General features: G+C 44.3%; 2 protein-coding genes across 2 annotated transcripts in view; one reads left to right on the top strand and one right to left on the bottom strand.

The window, feature by feature from the left end:
- Positions 1-5,882, bottom strand: part of LOC111138567 (tyrosyl-DNA phosphodiesterase 2) — a 14,590-nt gene extending 8,708 nt beyond the window's left edge. Inside the window, exons 1-4 of the mRNA XM_022490585.1 lie at positions 5,689-5,882; positions 5,522-5,607; positions 1,934-2,107; positions 1,155-1,246 (exon numbers count right to left, since the gene is read on the bottom strand). Of these exons, the coding sequence (XP_022346293.1) occupies positions 1,155-1,246; positions 1,934-2,107; positions 5,522-5,607; positions 5,689-5,862 (526 nt within the window). The 5' untranslated portion in view covers positions 5,863-5,882. The remainder of the gene's footprint in view (positions 1-1,154; positions 1,247-1,933; positions 2,108-5,521; positions 5,608-5,688) is intronic.
- Positions 5,843-20,565, top strand: LOC111138568 (acyl-CoA thioesterase 13). The gene is made up of 3 exons (XM_022490586.1): positions 5,843-6,352; positions 17,865-18,049; positions 20,309-20,565. Exons 1-3 carry the CDS (start codon positions 5,861-5,863, stop codon positions 20,499-20,501), a joined length of 870 nt encoding a protein of 289 aa, XP_022346294.1. The 5' UTR covers positions 5,843-5,860; the 3' UTR covers positions 20,502-20,565.

Below are 20,565 nucleotides of genomic sequence, written 5' to 3'. Positions count from 1 at the left end.
GCCAAGCTAACATGCATTCACTTCTCACCCTGCAAGCATCAGAAAAACTATAGTAAATGAACAAAAAATTTAGAAAGGTATAAAATCATAATTAGAGAAAAGAACAGAAGTAGAGGGGCAGTGAATAAAAGCTTCCAGCTGTTTTCCAGAAAACAAAATAGCTGAAGAAGTGGAAAGTGGTTTACTGGAGCAGAGGGAAACCAGGAAAAGAGGAAAGGAGGAGAAGGAAGGAAACAAGGGAAGGAAAGGGAGGGCCAAGGAGGACTGCAGGTGGCTACAAAAATGATAGTCTGCAAGCAGGTGGGGGAGGGGGACAGAGAAGGAGGAAAGGAGAAAGGGAAAGAATTTTCCAGAACTGAAGGTCACAATCCTCCAGTGAAGTTCCTACCACATGTTCAGCACAATAAACGGGAGGGAAAAACAAAACAAACAAAAAAACCTGACACACTCACACTCACACACACACACACACACACTAAAATGAGGAAGGAAACCAAGTAGGAGGAATAGCATGGTATTCAGAAAACAAATCTAAAACAGCAAAGAGTCAAAAAGAATCCCCAAGAGAATGCAGAAAAGTTGTCCTACAAAGAGAGATTACCTTCTCCTTAGCAACTGAGGCTTTATTAATAAATCAAAATTAAAATCACGTACTACGCAAAAGTGGAAGTCAAAGAAAACACAAGATTTAGCCAACGATTATGGAATGCAGCCAGGGTGTGGTACATTAAATGCACTCGGTAAAAACAAAATAGATGGAAGAGCCTTTTAAATAACTATCCAGGGCAAAAAGCTAGGAAAAACCCAAAATCAATTAAAAGATATAAAGACAGACTTTCTGAAAAAGTATAACCAAAATGCAATTATCACACTTAAATTTTTAATAAATTAATTTTACCAAAAAACTACTCCAGGTCTCAAATTTTGGCAACTTATATTTTCCTGAAAAACCATCCATTCCCAATACTTTTCCCATATAGCAAGCTGCATAACATATTCTCTTATGGTTTTTCTAGTATCCTGTATCTGGCTTACTTTTCTCAAACTTTTTTTATTTTTGCTTTTTCTTGTGTGTACTCGTACGGGCTAACCTTGATTTATCTCTTTCATTGACTGTTTTTCAAAGACAAAGAGAGTAACAGGAAAATTGTTACCTGTAATCATCTCATAACTACTTGCTCTCTTCTTTAGGTAGCTACAATACGGGGGAATAACTTCCTGTAGAAATATCACATCTGGGCTGTACCTTCAAAACATCAATTTATAATAAATACCAAGTATACTATTTCATTTGCTGACACCTAGATTAGCAGAACACCACAACATAAACACAAAGCTACTGCCCCTTAGGGCACCTTAACACTCAATGTTTATACTGATACTTGGTAACTATAAAATGCGAAAGATCTGTGCTATTTAACAAATACCGTACAAACAAATTAAGTTAGAAAAACATACGTCCTAACACTTTAAAGTGAGAAGAACTGGAATCCCTGAGAACAGGAATCAGTGTATGGAGAGGCTACGAGGGTCCTATACTACAGTAGATGCCTTCCAAGTTACGAATCCTCATGAAACAATTATCCATAAGGACACCGAGCTGCAGAGAACACCGGTGGTTCACAGGGGACTACAGAAGGTCATACAGCTAGTGTGTAGCAGATACAGACCATTTTGGTAATTTAATTTTCAGAGCAGTAATTATATACAAAGTTTATTAAGTAAAACAGTATTAGAAGCCTTCTAACAAAAGTTAGTGCTCCCTCCCCACCTCGTCCATACTCTTGCTCTCAGAGGCAATCACTCTCCATTCTTTACGTTTCTTCTGGAACTCAGATCAGATTCCAAAACCCATAATCTTGACCATTAACCTATTTATAGATAGGTAAGCCACGTAATCATGCCACCATTGAACCTAAGCAATAATACTTACAAAGTTAAATAGGAACACACCCCTCGAGCCCTCTCTTGCAGACTGTTTAGATCCAATCCATCAATATTCCAGGTAATGAAAGAGAACACGCTGCCGTCTTCTTGCTGAATCCCTTCAGATGTACTGGCTTTAGAACTAACGGAATCAGTTGTCTCTTCATTTGTTAGGTCAACACTGGCAGGATCACAATGAAACACAACTCTGCAAATTATCTCTGAACTGATTAATTTTAAATTATTATTTTCTATTAGTAGCCCTCATCTTGTGTAGAAAGAAATTCTGTAAACTATGACCTGAAATTAGACTACATAGTGTAAGATTTCCAAATCTGGATTCACTTTAAATCCTATGTGAAATGTATGAAACATGTGAAATAAGATCTCATTGTGAGTAACAGCTGCGAATTCTTTACCAGTCCCCTCACTGGAAGGTGAGATCTAACGCCTCTCCCCCCGGACTCTGGGCTTTACTGATTCACTTGACTAACAGAATACGGTGGAAAGGTAATCCTGGCACTTCTGAGGCTTGGTCATATGAAACTTAGCAGCTTTCCCTCAAGCGTTTTTGACCACTCTCTCCCGAGAGATCACGGAAGTCTGACTGCCTGACACTACCATGCTGGAGAGGCCACACGCACAAGCCTCAGTCCAAGGTCCTGACGCCACCTCGCACTATCCCCACCAAGGCAGGTATTTGAGGGGAGGGACAAACCATCATTAAAAGGTGACTGACAAGCAGTTATACACAATACATAAATTTAAGAAATAGGTTTTTATACTTATAACGTTAATAAATTTAATGTAAATAATTTAACTTTTTAATTAAAAAGCTTATTGAGATATATCTGACATATAACATTATATTCATTCCAGGTGCACAACATAATGATTTCGTATTTGTATACGTTGTAAAGTGACCACCATGATCAATCTGGTTAACTTATTATTTTAACTTCTTATTTGGAAATAATAACAGGCTTTCAGTAAAACAGTATTAAGAATTCTCTTCACCATTCACCCACATAAATGTTAACATCTCACTTCCTTAACGTTTACCTGCTTTGCTCTTTTTATTCTGAGATGTTTGCAGAAATACCTTTGTATGTACCTCCTAGAAACAAGGACAGGCTTACATGTATACCTAGCATTATTGCGCATTAGAAAGTTATCACTTATACAACATTATCATATAATTTTAAGACTTATTCAAATTTTGCCAATTGTGCCACTAACGTTCCAGTTTATAGTTCTGAGCTAGGGAACTCCTCCCTTTAACCATTACTCAGCTGGATTCACATTTTTTCTGTGGGTCTATTTCAAGGAATCGACTTCCTCTGTCTCAATGTCTTCTATTTCTTTCTTTTTTAAGATTTTATTTTTAAACAGGCTCTATACCCAACATGGGGCTTAACTTACAACCCCAAGATCAAAGGTCACATGCTCTACCATCAAAAGTTGCATGCTCTACCAACTGAGCTAGCCAGGCACTCCCAGCACATACTTTTTTTTTTTTTAAGTAGGCCCCACGCCCAAAATAGGGAGGGCTTAAACTCACCACCCTGAGATCAAGAGCCTCTGTTCCAATTTCTTTACTGGTTACAATTTAGGTTGCAAGTGATGGAAATTAACTCAGGCTCCTATGAGCAAAATAGAAGCATTTAGAAGGCAACAGAAACATGTCACAGAGCCAGGTATGGGAATGCGGCTATTCCGGAGGAAATGCAATTGAGGCTTTCTCTTGATCGGACTCCACTGACTCAACTTCCCTGGGCTTCATTCTCCTTCTGCAGAGCACCATTCTCAGCTTCCCCACAAATACTAGGTTCACGTTACTGTTCCAGCTCCACAGGAAGATTCAGACTGAACTCACTTCCTCCCGATCTGGAAATCCCAGGAGAGAGGATCTGACAGGCCAGCTTGAGCAAGGCGAATACCTCAACAGGTGAGGCAGAGCTCTGTCACCGTGGATGAAGGGACAACTCCCCCAATAACAGGCTAGTCAGGGAAAGGAGCCTAAAGAAATGATCTTATTACATCTGTAAGGTGGTGCAGCTGAAGAGATCAAAGGGACAAGTGTCTTCACTATGAAGTTAACTCTGCAGGCTGCCCATATATCCGGGAGAACTTTATATACATTTATTAAGAGCTTATTACACGCCAAATATCGTTCTAGACTTTGGGGACTTAACAATGTACAAAACACATACTAACTTTCCCAAATGGTAGTTTAGTGGGAGACAGAAAACATTAAACAGCAATTACAATATAAACTTAGTTACTGTGAGCCGCTCATGCAGGATGCTGCAAGATTACCCACAAGGGAAAACCTACCCAGACTTGAGAGATCAGGGAAAGCTTCTTGGAGATAAGTCATGACTAAGCTGGGCCTTAAGGTAAATACTACTTAACATGGAAAGAGTCGAAAAAAAGGTTCTAGGCAAAGGTAATAAATGTGGGAAACAAAGGCGAAAGAAAAATTAAATTCCCTTACTACCTACAGTCCACTGACAAGTTCCTGAAACAAACAGAGTGCCCTTCCCCTGGGGACTCAGCTGCCTTAATGTTAATACTTTGCTAAGGGCAAAAGTCAGTCTTAGCCCAGCTACCCAGGATCCTGTGAGTCTACTTCAACACCTAAAAACGCCCTTGGAAACTTCCTCCATCTCTACCTACCACTCTCTCCCAAGGTACATGTTGGCAATCATCCCCCAAGCCTGTGACCCACCGATATCCATCTGAAGGGTCTCATGACGGAGTTTTTACTGAACAGTAATGAGTGACCTTTTCCTAACAACAGCGAGCCCCCTCAAGGCCCTGGAAACCCTGCTTCCAAAGTACCTTAGAGACTCTAACCCCCTCCCAACTTGAAAGCCTGTAATGGACCACCCCTCCCAGTACAGCTCTTACAGCCCAGGGGTCCTGTCCCCGTGCTTTAATAAAACCACCTTATTTGCACCAAAGAGGTCTCAAGAATTCTTTCTGGGGCGCCTGTGTGGCTCAGTTACGGGGCTGCCTTCGGTTCAGGTCATGATCTCACGGTCCTGGGATCCGTCCCCGCACCTAACTCTCTGCTTAGCAGAGTCGGCTTCTCCCTTTGCCCTCCCACCGCTCAGGCGGGCGCGCTCTCGCTGTCTCTGAGATAAATCAAATCTTTAAAAAAAAAAATCTTTCCCAGCCGTGGGCTCCAAACCCCAAACCTTTCCTACACCATTAAGTATCTTCACGAGGGACGCAAGGCAAGAGAGAACGCCCACTGGAGAAAGCGAAAGGTGGATGCCCGGTAACAACTTGTGGGGCAGGAAAGAGGGTGGGAGAAGACGAACCGGGAAAGATGGGCAGCGGTCGAACCGCGGGGAGGTGGACGCATCCCGACTTCGGAGCAGCGCGGAAGCTCCCGCTCCCGCCGCTCCCAGGAAGCTGGGAGACTTCCAAGCTCCCGCTCGGGAGCACAGAACTCTGCCTCCCCCACCCACTCCGAAGTGCTCAGGTACCGACCCCGACCAGCTCGAGGAGGGGCCCCGCCCCGCCCGCAGCCCACGTGGGGAAAGCCCCCAGCGCCCCGCCTCCGCCCGGCCGCGCGCCCCCTCACCAGCACTCGGGCCCCGCCGCCGTGCCAGGGGGGCTCTCCGCGGCGATCTCCTCCGCGGGCGGCTCGAAGAAGGAGTTCAGCGCTCTCTGGAAAACACACACAGCGGTGAGACCTAGGCGCGCCCCGGCCCGAGGCGAAGAGGAGGAAGAGAGAGCAACGAAGCTTACTTCCATCTCCCAGTCGTTCTCCGCCAGGTAGCACTGAGCCACGGCGGGGTCGCACTTCGCGACCGAGGCAAACTCCACGCACAGAAGCCGCCGCTTCTTCACCTCGGGCTCGCCCTCTGCCCGCTCCGCCTCCCCCTCTGCCCGCTCCGCCTCCGAGCCGCTCTGCCGCTCCATGGGCTCGCTCGGGGCCCCCGCGCCCCCCCACAGCGACGGAGAGCTGACGCCCGGATCTGCGCAGGCGCCCGCCGGCCCGGCGCACCCACCTCAACCACCCGGGCGGAAACGCACTCCTCCCTCGAAGTGCGATAGGCGGGATTGCGCCGCGGGCGTGCAGGCCGGGGCAGGGCCGGGTGCCACGGCGCGTGCGCGGCCACAACGCAGGTGGGGGCGGAACGTGAGCGCGCGAGCGGGTGGGCGGCTGGCAGTGAGTACGAGAGGCCCCAGACGCCGACCTCCCAGCGGGCGGAGAGGACGTGGCTGTCTTTACCTTGCCTGTCCTTACCCCTTCGCTGACTCCGGGGTCCCCCCCGGCTCAACGCAAGCTTCCTTCTTGCGTTGTGTCCCGAAGCCGGAGCGGTCCACGATGAGCCGCTTGAACCAGAACGTGCTGGAGGTGATGAAGTCGATGGCCCGTGTCCCCGGTTTTGACAGAGTTTTGGAAAAGGTACTGCGTGGGAGCGCGGGCTTCTAGAGAAAGCGCGATGCTTGGGGTATCTCTCGCTAGATCCCGCTGGACTGCCCGGGAACGTCACTTGATAGCGGCGATGACTGCTGTCCTGGAGCGCCCTCTGTGTGAGGTCAGGCGCTTGGTTTATTTCACGGCAATGTGTGCTACGAAGTTCAGATCTGCCTCGATTTAGGATTGGGTTCCTTCCAGATTAAACCCCTGCCGGGTGGAAACACGATAGATGGAAAGTGCGTGCGATACACCTAGCCTCGTCGCTTAGCCTCGCCTGTCCGATGGGCTCAGATCACTTCTTAGCCTGCAGTTGGGCAAAATCATCGAACGCAAAGCCAATTCTGTAGAAGGTGTTGAATATCTCTTTAGTTTATTGAATACTGTACTGAAAGGGGAAAACGGAATGGTTGTTTAGGTATAGAATAATTTCCTTCCTTCCTAGAGAACGCCAGCGAGGAGGGGGAGGGGGAGAGGGAGAGAGAGAGAATCTTACGCAGGCTCCAGGCCGGGCACAGAGCCCAGGCAGGGCTCGATCTCACATGAGATCTGTGGTCATGACCTGAGTAGAAATCAGGAGTCCCGGGCTTAACCTACGGAGGCACGCAGGCACCCCTAGCTACGGTATAATTTTAAGCAGAGTTGCTAGCCCTCCAGCTGTCGGGGCTGACTGGGAGCTGCCGCTCACTGCCACTGCCCCGCATCTGGCGAGCAAGTACTGCATGTGACTAGCTTGGGTTAAGATGGAAATTCAAAATTCGAAGTTTCTACTGAATATGTAACGCTGTCACACCATTATAAAGTTGAGAAATCTTAAGTCAAACCGTCGTCAGTCGGGGAATGTTTAAGTGATTCTCACTTGTGGAGACAATTTCTTGATTTCAGAGCAGGAAAGGACTTTAAAGCTTGGCCTTCAACATACAGATGCCAGGAGTGCTCTGAGGAAACGAGTAAGGACAATGTCTGCACTTAAGATGCACTTGCAGCCTAGAGGATTAGAAATAAATAATTGCAGTAAGGTGGGAAAACCAGATTCCGGGTTGAGGGATGCTTTGGAGTCAGGCAGGGATAGCCTCTGTCTCCTTGGCACATGAACAGACTAGCCCAGATTCCTAGTTTTCGGTGTCTTTGTAGAAATCGTCTTACCTAGGAATCATTTATAAATAAACATGAATAACAGAAGCCCTTGGTTATGTCAGATTTGGAAGACATTTGACAGCCAAAGAACTTCTAGGCTTTTTCCTAAATATTTTAAGTATGCATGCCTGTTTTCCTTTTAGAGAGGCAGGTGGGTCAGGGAGAGACTGAAGGAGAGAGAGAGAATCTTAATTTAGCAGGCTCCATGTCCAGTGCAGAGCCGGATGTGGGATTTGACCTAACAGCCCCGGGATCATGACCTGACTTGAAATCAAGAGTCAGATGCTTAACCGACGGAGCCACCCAGGCACTCTTGCCTGTTTTCCTTCTGATTAGGAAAGAGGATTGGGAACTTTGCAAATACATAATTTAAAAGTGGAGTTTAAACAGACCAACTGCTGTCACTTGTAGGAAGAATGTAGGCCGTTAGACCAAAGTCTTCCTCCTGGAAACAACATTTGGGCTACATTTTCAGTATTTCAATCATTATAGCCAAGGGCTTTTGTGAAAAACATAGGAAATCATACTCAAATGTATTCAGTGTTTTCAAATAGCAAACACTATAAAATCCAAGGATATGCTACTTTTTAACAGTAACTTTTTTTTTTTTTTTAAAGATTTTATTTATTTGTTAGGGAGAGAGAGAGAGCATGTGGGAGCACAGGCAGACAGAGTGTCAGGCAGAGGCAGAGGGAGAGGGAGAAGCAGGCTCCCTGCCGAGCAAGGAGCCCGATGTGGGACTTGATCCCAGGACTCTGGGATCATGACCTGAGCCGAAGGCAGCTGCTTAACCAACTGAGCCACCCAGGTGTCCCTAACAGTAACTTTTTGAGAGAGATACATGCAACAAAAGAAGTATTGGACTAAGGGGAAGACTGAATTCCCTAAAAACATCAATAGCCATTTTCATTATTAAACTTTCAACAACCAAATTTTGGGTGTGTCCTCCCCTGATAATCTTGCTGTGGGTTGGATTTGCCTTTGAGTAGTCTGAGAAAAATCTCATACCTTGAACAGTCACACTGTAACAATCATAAACTTCACTTATGCCTGAGTTGGCCTTGGTGGTCCAAGTCTTCCAAGAGGATATGCCTGTTAAACCTGATGTACAGTTTCTCAAAAGTTGTAGTAAGATTGAATAGAGGTACCTGTGATTCTAGACCCAGCACTGTCCAGTAGAGATGTAGCACAAGCTACAAATGCAAGCCACACATATCATTTTATTTATATATGTATATATATACACATATATATAACTATAAAAAAGCAAAAAGAAATAAGTAAAATTAATTTTACTAATACATTTTAAGCAACTCATTATATTCGAAATTATATTATTTTAGCATGAAATCCACACATGAGTATCCTGTTTGGAGGACTTCATCCTTGAAATCCAGTGTGAATTTTTTTTTTTTTTAAAGATTTTATTTATTTGTCAGAGAGAGAGAGGGAGAGAGAGCAAGCACAGGCAGACAGAATGGCAGGCAGAGGCAGAGGAAGAAGCAGGCTCCCTGATGAGCAAGGAGCCCGATGCGGGACTCGATCCCAGGACGCTGGGATCATGACCTGAGCCGAAGGCAGCTGTTAACCAACTGAGCCACCCAGGCGTCCCCCAGTGTGAATTTTAAAGTTAACAGCACATCCGAGTCATCCTGGCCGTGTCAAGTGTTCAATACTGACATCAGGCTAGTGGCTACCGTACTAACTGCACAGGTCAGTACCCCTGTAGGTGCTCTGTATTAATTTGATCTAAAATAGGATCTGTGTTTGTGTCTTGTGTGGGCACAGTTGCTTGGGCTAGAGTATATATTTATGGTGATACATAAAGCTAGTTGTGAATTTGGTTCCTTTCCTACTATTGTAAACTTAAATGTAACATGATCTAAACCAGTGTTTCTCAACTAGGGGTAATTTTGTTCCCTGTGGGACATCTGTTTGCGGACGATTGGAGTGGGATGGAAAGGGCACTATGGGGGGCATCTACTAGGTGGAGGCCACAGATACTGTCCTCCAGTGCACAGGCTCCTTCCCCCCAACTCCCCACAATAATGAGTCATCCAGTGCACATGTCAACAGTGCGGACATTGAAAAACCTTCTTAATCATTCTCTCTGTCCTGGGTGAAAACTAAGTAAATAGCAAAGTATAAACCATGTCTTTGTGCTGAACTTCGGCTGTTCAGATCATGGAACTTCCTTTTATCCCCTTCGTCTTGGTATGGGATAAAATGTGTTTTTTTCTAAATCTCTACTTAACAATTATTTATATTCTCTTTGTTAAAATAACTAGCGTGTTGTTTGTTGCCTTACCGGTCCTTGATTGACCAAATTATTTTATGTCAAATAGTTGTCCCTTTGCTTATTTAAACAGGAAACTAGAGATTTTTCAAGATAAGAATGTTCATTTTTAAGCATTTAATGCAAGCATATTGTTAAAACTAAATTGGAATAAGGGTATATATGATCTTTTTCAGACACACCTGTGCTCTTATCACTACTTTTGCAAAGATCAGAAGCAATAATGTTTCTTCTTTTTCTTCTTTTTAAGTAGGCTCCATGGCTAGTGTGGAGCACATGTAGGGCCTGAATTCAAGACCTAGAGGTCAAGACCTGGACTGAGATCAAAAGTCAGACACTCCACGGACTGGGCCACCTAGGCGCCCCTCTTCTTATTACTGAGTGTAAGAAGCAAATGAGCTGTGCAGTACTATTACTTTAAATCTGCCCCATTATCCAGGCCTACAGTGGCCTTACTAACTACCCCAGTAGAGACAACCAGCTCGCCAAAAGAGAGGTGTGTTTTTTTCTTGATTACATACAAAAGACAATTCTGTCCTGAGTGCTAACCTCTGATTCTTTTGAAGGTCTTTTTGTTCTGTTTTGTTTTTGTCTTTTGAGGAGCAGGGAGGGGCAGAGGGAGAGGAGAGAGTCTAAGCAGACTCCACACTGAGACGTGGAGCCCGACCTGGGACGCGATCCCACAACCCCAAGATCACAACCTGAACCAAAACCAGGAGTCAGACACTCAGCTGACTGAGCCACACAGGCGCCCCATTTTAAATGTTGTTTTTTTTTTTAGTCAATGAATTAAGATAACACTTGAAATTTTTATAATATTCCCATAGAGTTTTGGGTCTTGGACAGATGTTTAGAACCAGCATATAAAATCTGCTAAATGATGATGACTTTCTATTCCTCCAAAACCGGTCTGTTGAAGAAGGCACTTTGCACTCAGTCCTGCTTCGGGTGTCAAATTAATGCACAAGATCTTACCTTAGAACATCTTTATTATTTTAAGGCTGTCCTTTGTAAAACAAAAAAACAAAACAAAAAACTTCCGGTTTCTCAGTGTTTATAAACACCCACAAAACCTATCTTTTATAGAACACTAATATATTAGAACAGTCAAATGTCCTGCTCTTACTATTAGATCGCCTTAAAATCAATCAACAAACCAAGTACTGTGAGATAATGAAGAAATACCAGCCACAGTCCCTTGCCTTCTAGGAGTTTATTATCTAGGAGAGAAGGAAGGTGGGATCCAGGGAACATAGTGCCATCAGATGTTCCCTGAGAAAAAGAGTCCCATGAATAAAAAAGTTCAGGAAACATTGATGTCGTATCCCCCCTTTTAAAACAAAAATTGCGACAAAATATACATAACATTAAATTTGCTGTTTTAACCATGTTAAAGTATATGATTCAGTATTAACTGCATTCACACTGTCGTGTGACCATCACTACCATCCACCTCCAGAACTCTTGGGTTTGCAAAACTGGAACTCTGTCTTCATTAAGCAATAACTCCATTCCCTTTTCCTCCAGCCATGGCAACACCATGTACAGTCTGTCTCTCTGAATTTGAGTACTCTACGTACTTCATGTAAGTGCAGATGATCTAGTCTTTTTATACATTAAAACATTGACTAGTTCTGCCGTAAGTAAACATGCTTCACTTAATCATGTTTAAGTCCCACAGTAACACATGTGGAGGAACATATCTTGGGAATCTCAAGTGAGAGGCACCGTGCGAGGGTCTGGAAAGGCTATGTAGAGTCCGACGCAGAAATAAGGGAGTGGAGTTGCGAAGCGAGGTAAAATTGCGTAGTCATCCTTACGGAAACGAGATGAAGATGTATAAGGAAATGAGATGTCCCAAGAGGAAGAACACAGACTAGAGAGAAGCATTAAGGTTTAGGATTTAATTTTAGTTAAACCTTCATTAAGGTTTAGAACCTCAGAGACTACAGGAGTGGGTAAGAAGGTAAGAACAAACCTTATACTGGGTGGCTCAGTTGGCTAAGTGACTGCCTTTGGCTCAGGTTATGATCCTGGGGTCCTGGGATCGAGTCCTGCATCGGGCTCCCTGCTCCCTGCTCATCAGGGAGCCTGCTTCTCCCTCTCTCTCTCTGCCCCTCCCCCTGCTTGTACTCTCCTCCCCCTCTTGCTTTCTCTCTGTCAAATAAATAAAATCTAAAACAAACCTTATGCTTACTAGAAGAACCGTGAGGCTTTGAACTGACCACAAAAGCACAAGTATTTCTATTATTTAGAAAATTTGTCAACATGACAGAACAACAGATTATTTCCAGATTCATTATTGGCCATTAAAATCATCTAGGTCTAAGAAATGCACAAGAAAATAATAAAGCAAGCTTTGTTCAAAGACTTAGATACAGAAATACTGGTTGTAACATTATTTGTGATATCAGACATGTGAAATAACTTAAATGTTCAGCCACAGAGGAACGGGTAAAAGAAATCACTCATAGCTCCATGTAAAGGAGTCAGTTTAAAAAATGACGTATTATCATAGAAGCATGTCACAAAATGATGTGGATGACCTTATAAAATTGGAAATTTTTATCTTGAAATTTTCATAGCATGTACTGTGTGTCAGGCACTTTACACTTTACTAATATGAACTCTTCATGGAAAAGAAAAACCCAATAAAAGTCAAAATAGAATAATCTGGAAAAGGATTTCTCTATGAATAGGAGCTAAAAATCAGATACGGTAAGAAGAGCTATAAAAAGTTTCGTAAGTGGGCCAGAGTATCAGCAGGCTGTTTACATGAGAGATGGAGTCAGCCAATAAGCACAAAAGTCAGTCACTAAGCACGCTTCCTGGCTTGTAATCTGGCTAATACACATTTAAACTGTGAGATAACATATTATTTTGCCTATCACATTGTAAAAAGAGTAACTCAGAGTAATAATATACGTTATTGATGAGGAATTAGGGAATGAAGCACTCTTACCACTTTTGAAAAGGAATCTGGCAGATTTGTTAAAAATTTACATACCTTTTACCCAGCTATCTAATTCTGGTGATCAGTGTTCTACAAATAAAAGTAACTTTGTAATGGTAAAAAATATGGCAAGAACACACACGTCAAGCAAGAGTTTAATAAATCTAATATATTCAATAGTAGGGCATAGCACAAAGCCATTAAGAGAGTTCTGTGACTGGAACTACAGGTATGGCTGTGATTTACTAGGAAGAAAAAAACGGAAGCTGCAAAGTAATATGTAGAATGTGATCCCGTTTTTGTAATTTTATAAAAAGAAAGGGGGGAAACCCTATATATGTATACATGTTTGAATAGGCCTGGAGAATGATAGTGAATGATATAGAGTAATGAAGGAGTGGTAGGTAGGAAATGCAACCCTACACTGTTTATTATAATGAATTCATATAAAATGAATGATTGTTGTCATTAAAAATCTAATGTAATCGGGGCACCTGGGTGGCTCAGTGGGTTAAAGCCTCTGCCTTCGGCTCACGTCATGATCCCAGTGTCCTGGGATCGAGCCCCACATCGGGCTCTCTGCTCTGCAGGGAGCCTGCTTCCACCTCTCTATCTGTCTGCCTCTCTGCCTACTTGTGATCTCTGTCTGTCAAATAAATAAAATCTTTAAAAAAAAATCTAATGTAATGAAGAGAAGGAACATGGCGGTTTAGATGCTAAGATTTAAGGAGTCAAGATATAATTGGTGAAATTATGGACTCAAGTCAGAAGTTGCTGATACTATAGGGGAAAGGGATTTGGCATCATTTCAGAGCAACTATAAATATTCTGGAACATTAGTACTTTTAGCAGTGGTGAATGGAGGCCCAGTTGAAGGAAATGGTGAATTTACATTTCTTCCACCATGGAAGACAGTCAAGGTTTAATTAGTACTCCGTGCACACTTGGAAATGGCGTGCTGCTGAAATGTTCTGCCACTTGTCTAAGAAGCCCTTTTATTCAAGTCCTCTGTTTTCTGAAGATCTCTGAAAGTGATTCTGAGAGCTTTGATAGAAGTTAAATATATATATTTTTAAAATTCAGCACAGAACACTAAAAAAGAAAGGCAGTATAATATTTACTCAACCAGTCTAGGACTTGCAGGAATTTCTGGAATGCTGTTCCTCAGTGGAGAGAGGTTACTTAAAACTTCTTTGTTGCTATTTGATTCAGGGCACGGTCATAGGACAACGAAGCTGTGTGCTGGGCCTTGACTCACCATATTTACTTACCTGCAAGGCACAATCCCTTCCTGCAAATGGCTCCATATTCAAATGCTAGATTCCAAACTAGATCACGTGCAACAATTCTACATAGTTTGTTTGTACCCCCTGGAGAGGAGATCAGGAGATGTGAACAGACATTGCCCCAGTCCTCAATGTATATGGGATAGGGATGGTCCTTCTCCATTAGCCCCTTTTCCAGGCTCAAGGCGGCAGAGAACACGTATAGGGCAGAAAGCTTACTAACGTGAGGCCTTCATAGTGTCTGTATTTATAGGTTATTTTAGAATGATTCAGTAAAACCTGCCATTTACCATTGTGAAAAACTAGTGGTGGTTCACGTTCCTTCACAGCCCATCGGTCACTGTCCCCACCACTCCAGGGAACTGATGTTACTTCCGCTGGCTAAATTCCGTTCACTGTTTCGTTCAAGTCCACTTAGCTCTTCCTTGGGCTTGTTGTGCCTCTTGTGGCAGTCGTTTGCTAACGTCTCTTATTTCTGGCCTGCTCTTACAAGCTCTGCTGCTTTGTTACCTTCCTGAGGACTTGGACAACATCTTAGTTTGGCTCCTCCACCACCTCTGTCCCCAGCATCGCTCGCTGTCTTTCTCAGCTCCACTGTGTACACTGTTTGCCGTCGGGCGACCGCTATCATGCGAGAGCTCTGTTGATTTCCCTACTTCGATGTCCGCACGGAGAGCGCTGCTTGGGGGCAAGTCCCTAGTAGAGGCTCGGGAAGCCTTTGTCAGTGCCTCCCGCCAGGGGCCCAGCAGGGTGGCTCTTCTGGAAGAGACTCCTCCCCGCAGCCCGGTCAGTCAGGTGCCGGTGCTGCTCAGCGTCGTGCATTTTGTCACGGACTGCTCCCGTAGTTCCCTTCGGGTCGGAACGTATTCACTCACTGAGCAAACATTTGAGCACCTACTCTGTGCCAGGCACATTCAGACCTCCTGCTAGGGACCATCTCCTTCACTGCTGTTGGTTCTGGGCTCCCCTTCTGTCTTTACTGAAAAGGTAAGGGAGGAAGGGGGAGACTCTCACCTCAAGTACGTTCCGTGTGATGGCATTTAGGTGTTTGGGTGAGGGGAGGAGGGCGCCATGCCGCACGAGTCACACAGGCTCACCTGACTGCACGAGGAACGGGAAAGACACAGTTCACTGCAAGCCATATAGAAAAGGGATAGATGATTGTATGTGCACATATCTAATTTCTGTGATAAACCACGGAGCCCGTGCATCAGACTGGGCTGAGCCATAAAGGTTCTTGCCAGCCTCCTGCAGCTGCCCGACCCACGCGATCCCGGGAATGCAAGTATCTGGGCAGTTAATTCTCTGTATTATTGGGGCCACAGCAAATATATTCCTGACCCCACTGCATCACAAAAGGCTTTCCAGACATCCTCCCACAAGACACGGAACGCAGCAGGACCTAGTTGTCTGCAGCAGTCCAGGCGAGGTGTGAAGGGAGGTGATTTTGCACAGGGGTTAAATCGGAGACGTCGGAGTTGAAGGAGGATCCAAGTGTCCACGTCTGAGAGGTAGGATGGAGACCGCGCACGCAGGGCGGCTGAGTGCAGTCCCTAACTCCCAGTCAGCCATAGTTAATGACCTTTAAACAACTGTATCCCCTACAGCCCATATCTTAATGGAAACTGAGGGTTTTTTGGTTTTTTTTTTTTAACAGTGTTCTACTCATACCCCCATTCTTCATCAAACAGAGGTCAGCTCTCCATTGGCTTCTTCCCCAATAAGATCACTTACTAGCTTTGGGCGGTTGACTAGGACATTCCTTTGTTAGCTCCCACTGGCTGAATCCCTTCATCTAGGGAGATGAGAAAACGGCCACACATAAAAGCATTTCTCTTGCAATGTCAGGCTGACTGTCAAAACGCTCTCTCTTCCAATGTATATTTTAAACCACTCTTGTATACTTGTGTGTCCTTTGGCCTTTCAAGTTGGGAGAAAGAAAAAGAATTAAAAACTGTATTCTGCAGTGGAAAGTCAACATTTGTATTACCTCCTGTCATCCATCCCAGCTGAAGTCAGAGAATCCAATGGGACTTTAACCTCTACTAAACACACCCCACGCTTACATAGCACCAAACTACCTCTGGTGTCTGTGGGGCTCGATTTAGTTCTCTCCCCTGCCCTGCCTGGCTGCCTTCCCCATTTTCACTTGACTCACTCTTCTCAGTCTGTCACGATTTGGTTGCCTTTCCCCAAGAAGCCCTTCCTAATGTCTGTTCTCTGAAGACATACTTCCTTTAGAAACCCTTCTAGTGACTTGGATCTGTTCTGTCTCTAGGAAGTCCCTGCTCCGTGTACTCGCCTCTCCCTTCAGGTTGTGAAGCCCTGACGAGCAGGGATTGGACTTCATTCATCTTCACATGGCCAGCGCTTGCCGTACTCAGTCAGTGCCCAAGTACGGGGAGCTTACACCTTGGTGCTGCTTGATATGTCCGTTAGTTTATGAGGACATCTTGTGGTTAGATCATTCGTTGTATGAATACACTTGATCCTGTTCTAATATTTACTTGGCACTGATGTACCTGTTAAGCAAAACAGGACATAAAATTGTTCAGGATGACTTCTATTGTATGGCTCTGTTCTGTTTTACTTCAGGGCCTACTTCTCGGGGATAAACCACAGCAAAACCGCTGAAGTTGTGGCTTGTGAAACTCGGGTGTCTTCCTGGTGGGAGCCTAGAGAACACTGCATATCCAGACACTTCACAGTTACTGCTGAGGGAGACTCGAAGACAGACCTAGAGCTCAGTCAGTTCTGCCACACCATAGGTGACCCTGACAACAAACCACTCTGAATTTAAGTTACTTACGAGATGGAAATTATCCCTTCCTTATTGTGTAGTGTACGTTAGGGCCTGGCTCAGCACCTAGCGTAGGAAGATGCTGAGGTAGCAGTTAGGTAGAATCGAACCATTTAGTGCTCGAGACACTCATGTAATTCTTTTTCCTTACAATACTATAAATGGGCAGGACCTTGAAAGCTGCAGTTCAACTCTGTCGGATTCTATTGTTGAGCTTCTTATATTAAAATGGGTTTATGGTGTAAGTTTGTTGATTCTAGTAACTCACTGAATTACTGAATTTCTTCCAGTCTGTTTTTTAAATTGTTAAAACCATTCATTACAAAATCATTATAAAAATTACTCTCTGCAAAAACTAGGGAACACCCAAGTTAAACCTATCATGGGTTAATAGATCACAGGGACCCACCAGCTTTGTGGGTCCAAAATTTCTGTGGCAATATTAAGAGATGCCAGGCTGTCATACGCAAGGCTGAAAAGCTCTGACTATTTCTGCAGAGTGGAGATTAACCAGAACTACTCTTTCCCTAAATATTTCTTTTTCTTGTCTTTTTTTTTTTTTGAAGATTTATTTGACAGAGAGAAATACAGTGAGTAGAGGAACACAGCAGGGGGAGTGGGAGAAGGAGAAGCAGGCTTCCTGCTGAGCAGGGAGCCCCCAATGCAGGGCTCAGTCCCAGGACCCTGTGATCATGACCTGAGCTGAAGGCAGACGCTCAACGACTGAGCCATCCAGGCATCCCAGTATTCCTTTTTTTTAAGAACAATTTCTATACGGGTTCATGTCTATCAGAGATATTTGTAACTTACTTGAATTCCTAATTAACTTTTTTGGGATGATTTAAGATTTTATTTTTAAGCAATTTCTACACCCAGCATGGGGCTTGAACTTACAACCCCAAGAGATCAAGAGACACGCCAGGCGCCCCTGGAGTGACTCCGTTTAATCCAGTGATAATTCTTCATGGGCTGTTTGGGTTTCTTAATACCAAAGAATGTTGAAAAAAAAATTTTTTTTTTACACTTAGGTGACTCTTGTCTCTGCTGCCCCTGGGAAAGTGATTTGTGAAATGAAAGTGGAAGACGCCCACACCAACAGATTAGGCACTCTGCACGGCGGCATGACAGCCACCTTAGTGGATAACATATCAACAATAGCTCTGCTGTGCACGGAGAGGGGAGCGCCGGGAGTCAGTGTGGATATGAACATAACGTACGTATCCGGACGGTACTACAAGGCACTTTTTTAAATGTGAAAACTCACTTCAAACAGCTGAGACTAAATACCTTTATAACATAAAATTGGAGGTGCCCTGAGCTGGTCACCCTGAAGTGTAGCTGTAGAGGTGCCCTGAAAGATCCCACAGCCAGAGAATCTAGAACTAGAGGAGCTAACTGCCGCATCAGGAATAAAGGGGTCACGACCTAAACACTCCGAACAGCAAACACTCAGCTCCTATTCTGTATACCGGAGGGGCGGGGTGGGGGTGGGGCATCACAGACTCCCGGCCTAGAATGTTCCACAACTGCCTTGCAACTGCCACTCGTACAGGCGTCATGAGGGTTGTACTGAGTGCCTAGAAAAAAGCCTGAATAAAATTCAAAGGGAAGCCAGATAAACTTTCATCACGTATACATTGCCACTGCCTTGTAACAAGGTGAACACAAATGTCCGGTTTTGCAATCCTGTGTCTTCTTGCAACCGCCAACGCACTCTGCAGACATAAACTAGGAGATCGGGAAGCAGGCCCCCAGAGGCCAGGCTGTCACTCACCACCCTGAAAATGCCTGCAGGGGTCACCTGTTTTCAAGTGTAAAAAACCCATTTTGAGCATTAACTAGTACCACTGCTGGTCCCATCAATAGAGGGCACAGGCCCAGGGCTTCACTTTCAAGACAACGGCTTTTTCCACGGACACAACGGAACAGTGACTTTTGTTGGGGGGAAGGGCAGGGATCAGGGTGGGAAAGCCAGTGTTACACAACATGAGGGCAACGGAAATAACGTCAGTTATGAGAGTTTTATACAATCTCAGCCTTTCACCAGGCTACCTTAGGAAAATTCAGCCCTTCTTTACCATAGGAATAAATTGAGGTGCAACAGCAGATCACAGGGCAAGAGGCAAATACTCTTGAAACTAAGATCTGCAAAGGTTCTGCTTGCTGTGCGGGTGAGCTCGGTCTGCAGTCCTTACCGTGGTCCCCGTGGTGGTGAGGGGTGAGGCCCGCTGCAGACTCCACTTTGCCTCAGGAGCCTCTGTTGAGCGCTGAGGTCTCCCAGCCGAGCACAGCACCTCACGATCTTCTGAGATCTACTGCTGCTCTCGCGAGCCTGAGAATTTGTATTAAGTCACGCACAGTTCCCACGTACATGTGGTCAGATAGGGGTCACAGTCAAGAACTGCCTGAGCTTCAAAAATGGGCTCATTTGAATGGGGAAACAGTCTCAGAGATTTACTCTTGATATTTCCAAAATAAATGAGTGACAACTTACAATTAAGGTAGGTAGGCAAGTGTCTCTTAAAAATATATACAACTCATCACCAGGGTTTAAGGGCCTCTATCAATTCTCATAGTTCTTACATTCGATCGTTTTTGAGTGCAGTAAAGTGCAGAATTTACTCCAGTACAGTTGAGTGAATCCTAAATACGGATATGACGAGATACAATAGTCCCCTTCTTACCCACAGGGCTACATCCCAAGACCCCTGTGGATGCCCAAAACCACAGATACTACCAAACCTGTTATATATATTTATATAATATATATACAAAACATATACATACATATGTTCTTCCCTATACATACATACCTATGATAAAGTTTATAAGCCAGGCACAGATTAACGATAATAAAATAGAACAAGCGTTATATATTGTGATTCTGTATGAGTGCGGTCTCTCAAACTCCCTTGTACTGTGCACAGCCTTCTAGTGAGGACGGGACATGCAATGCCCACGTGATGAAGTGAGGAGAGAGACAGGCAGGGGTGCAGTGTTAGGTTACTGTTGACCTTCTGACAATAGATCAGGAGGACCATCTGCTTCCTTCTGGACCACAGGTAAGGGGGAACCTACAGTACAGGGCCCAGGCAATACTTCACCTGGGGAAGTTAAGTAGACTAAATAAAAGCTGGAGAAAATCTTTCACCAGCCCCAAATAAATATGAGATGGGAAACTTGGCCGGGGGTGGGGGGGAATGCCTTCCCTATTTATGGAAAAAGAAAACTTGTGTGGATATGGAATGGGGAAGATGAATTTGGTTAGGACCAGCCATCCAAATTTGATAGGACAGAAAGCTTACTGATACTATTCCTAAACTACTTGGAAGAGGAAAATAACACCTAAGAAGGCTGTGTAAGAGATGCACACAACTTCCCCTCATAAAAAATTGCTGCTAAAAATTTTTTAAAATTCAAAAAGTAAAAAATTATTTGCTGTTAACTGTATTTAAATTTGTTTCCCTTCAAGGTTCATGTCGCCTGCTAAAATAGGAGAAGACATCGTGATAACGGCGCACGTTCTGAAGCAAGGCAAAACACTTGCATTTGCCTCTGTGGAGCTGATGAACAAGACCACGGGGAAACTAGTGGCACAAGGCAGACACACCAAACACCTGGGAAACCAAGGCCTGCAGGCTGACTTCAAAGACAGCAAACAATGAAGACCAAGTGTAAAGCTGACTTGTAACAAATATAACTTTCGAAATAAATTAGCACAACCAGAAA

The sequence above is a fragment of the Enhydra lutris genome, unplaced genomic scaffold (genome assembly GCF_002288905.1).
Source record: "Enhydra lutris kenyoni isolate GAN:26980312 unplaced genomic scaffold, ASM228890v2 scaffoldscaffold93, whole genome shotgun sequence".
NCBI classification, from domain to species: domain Eukaryota; kingdom Metazoa; phylum Chordata; class Mammalia; order Carnivora; family Mustelidae; genus Enhydra; species Enhydra lutris.
Note: the sequence above shows the minus strand (reverse complement) of the source record. Positions and strands in the feature narration are given on the sequence as shown.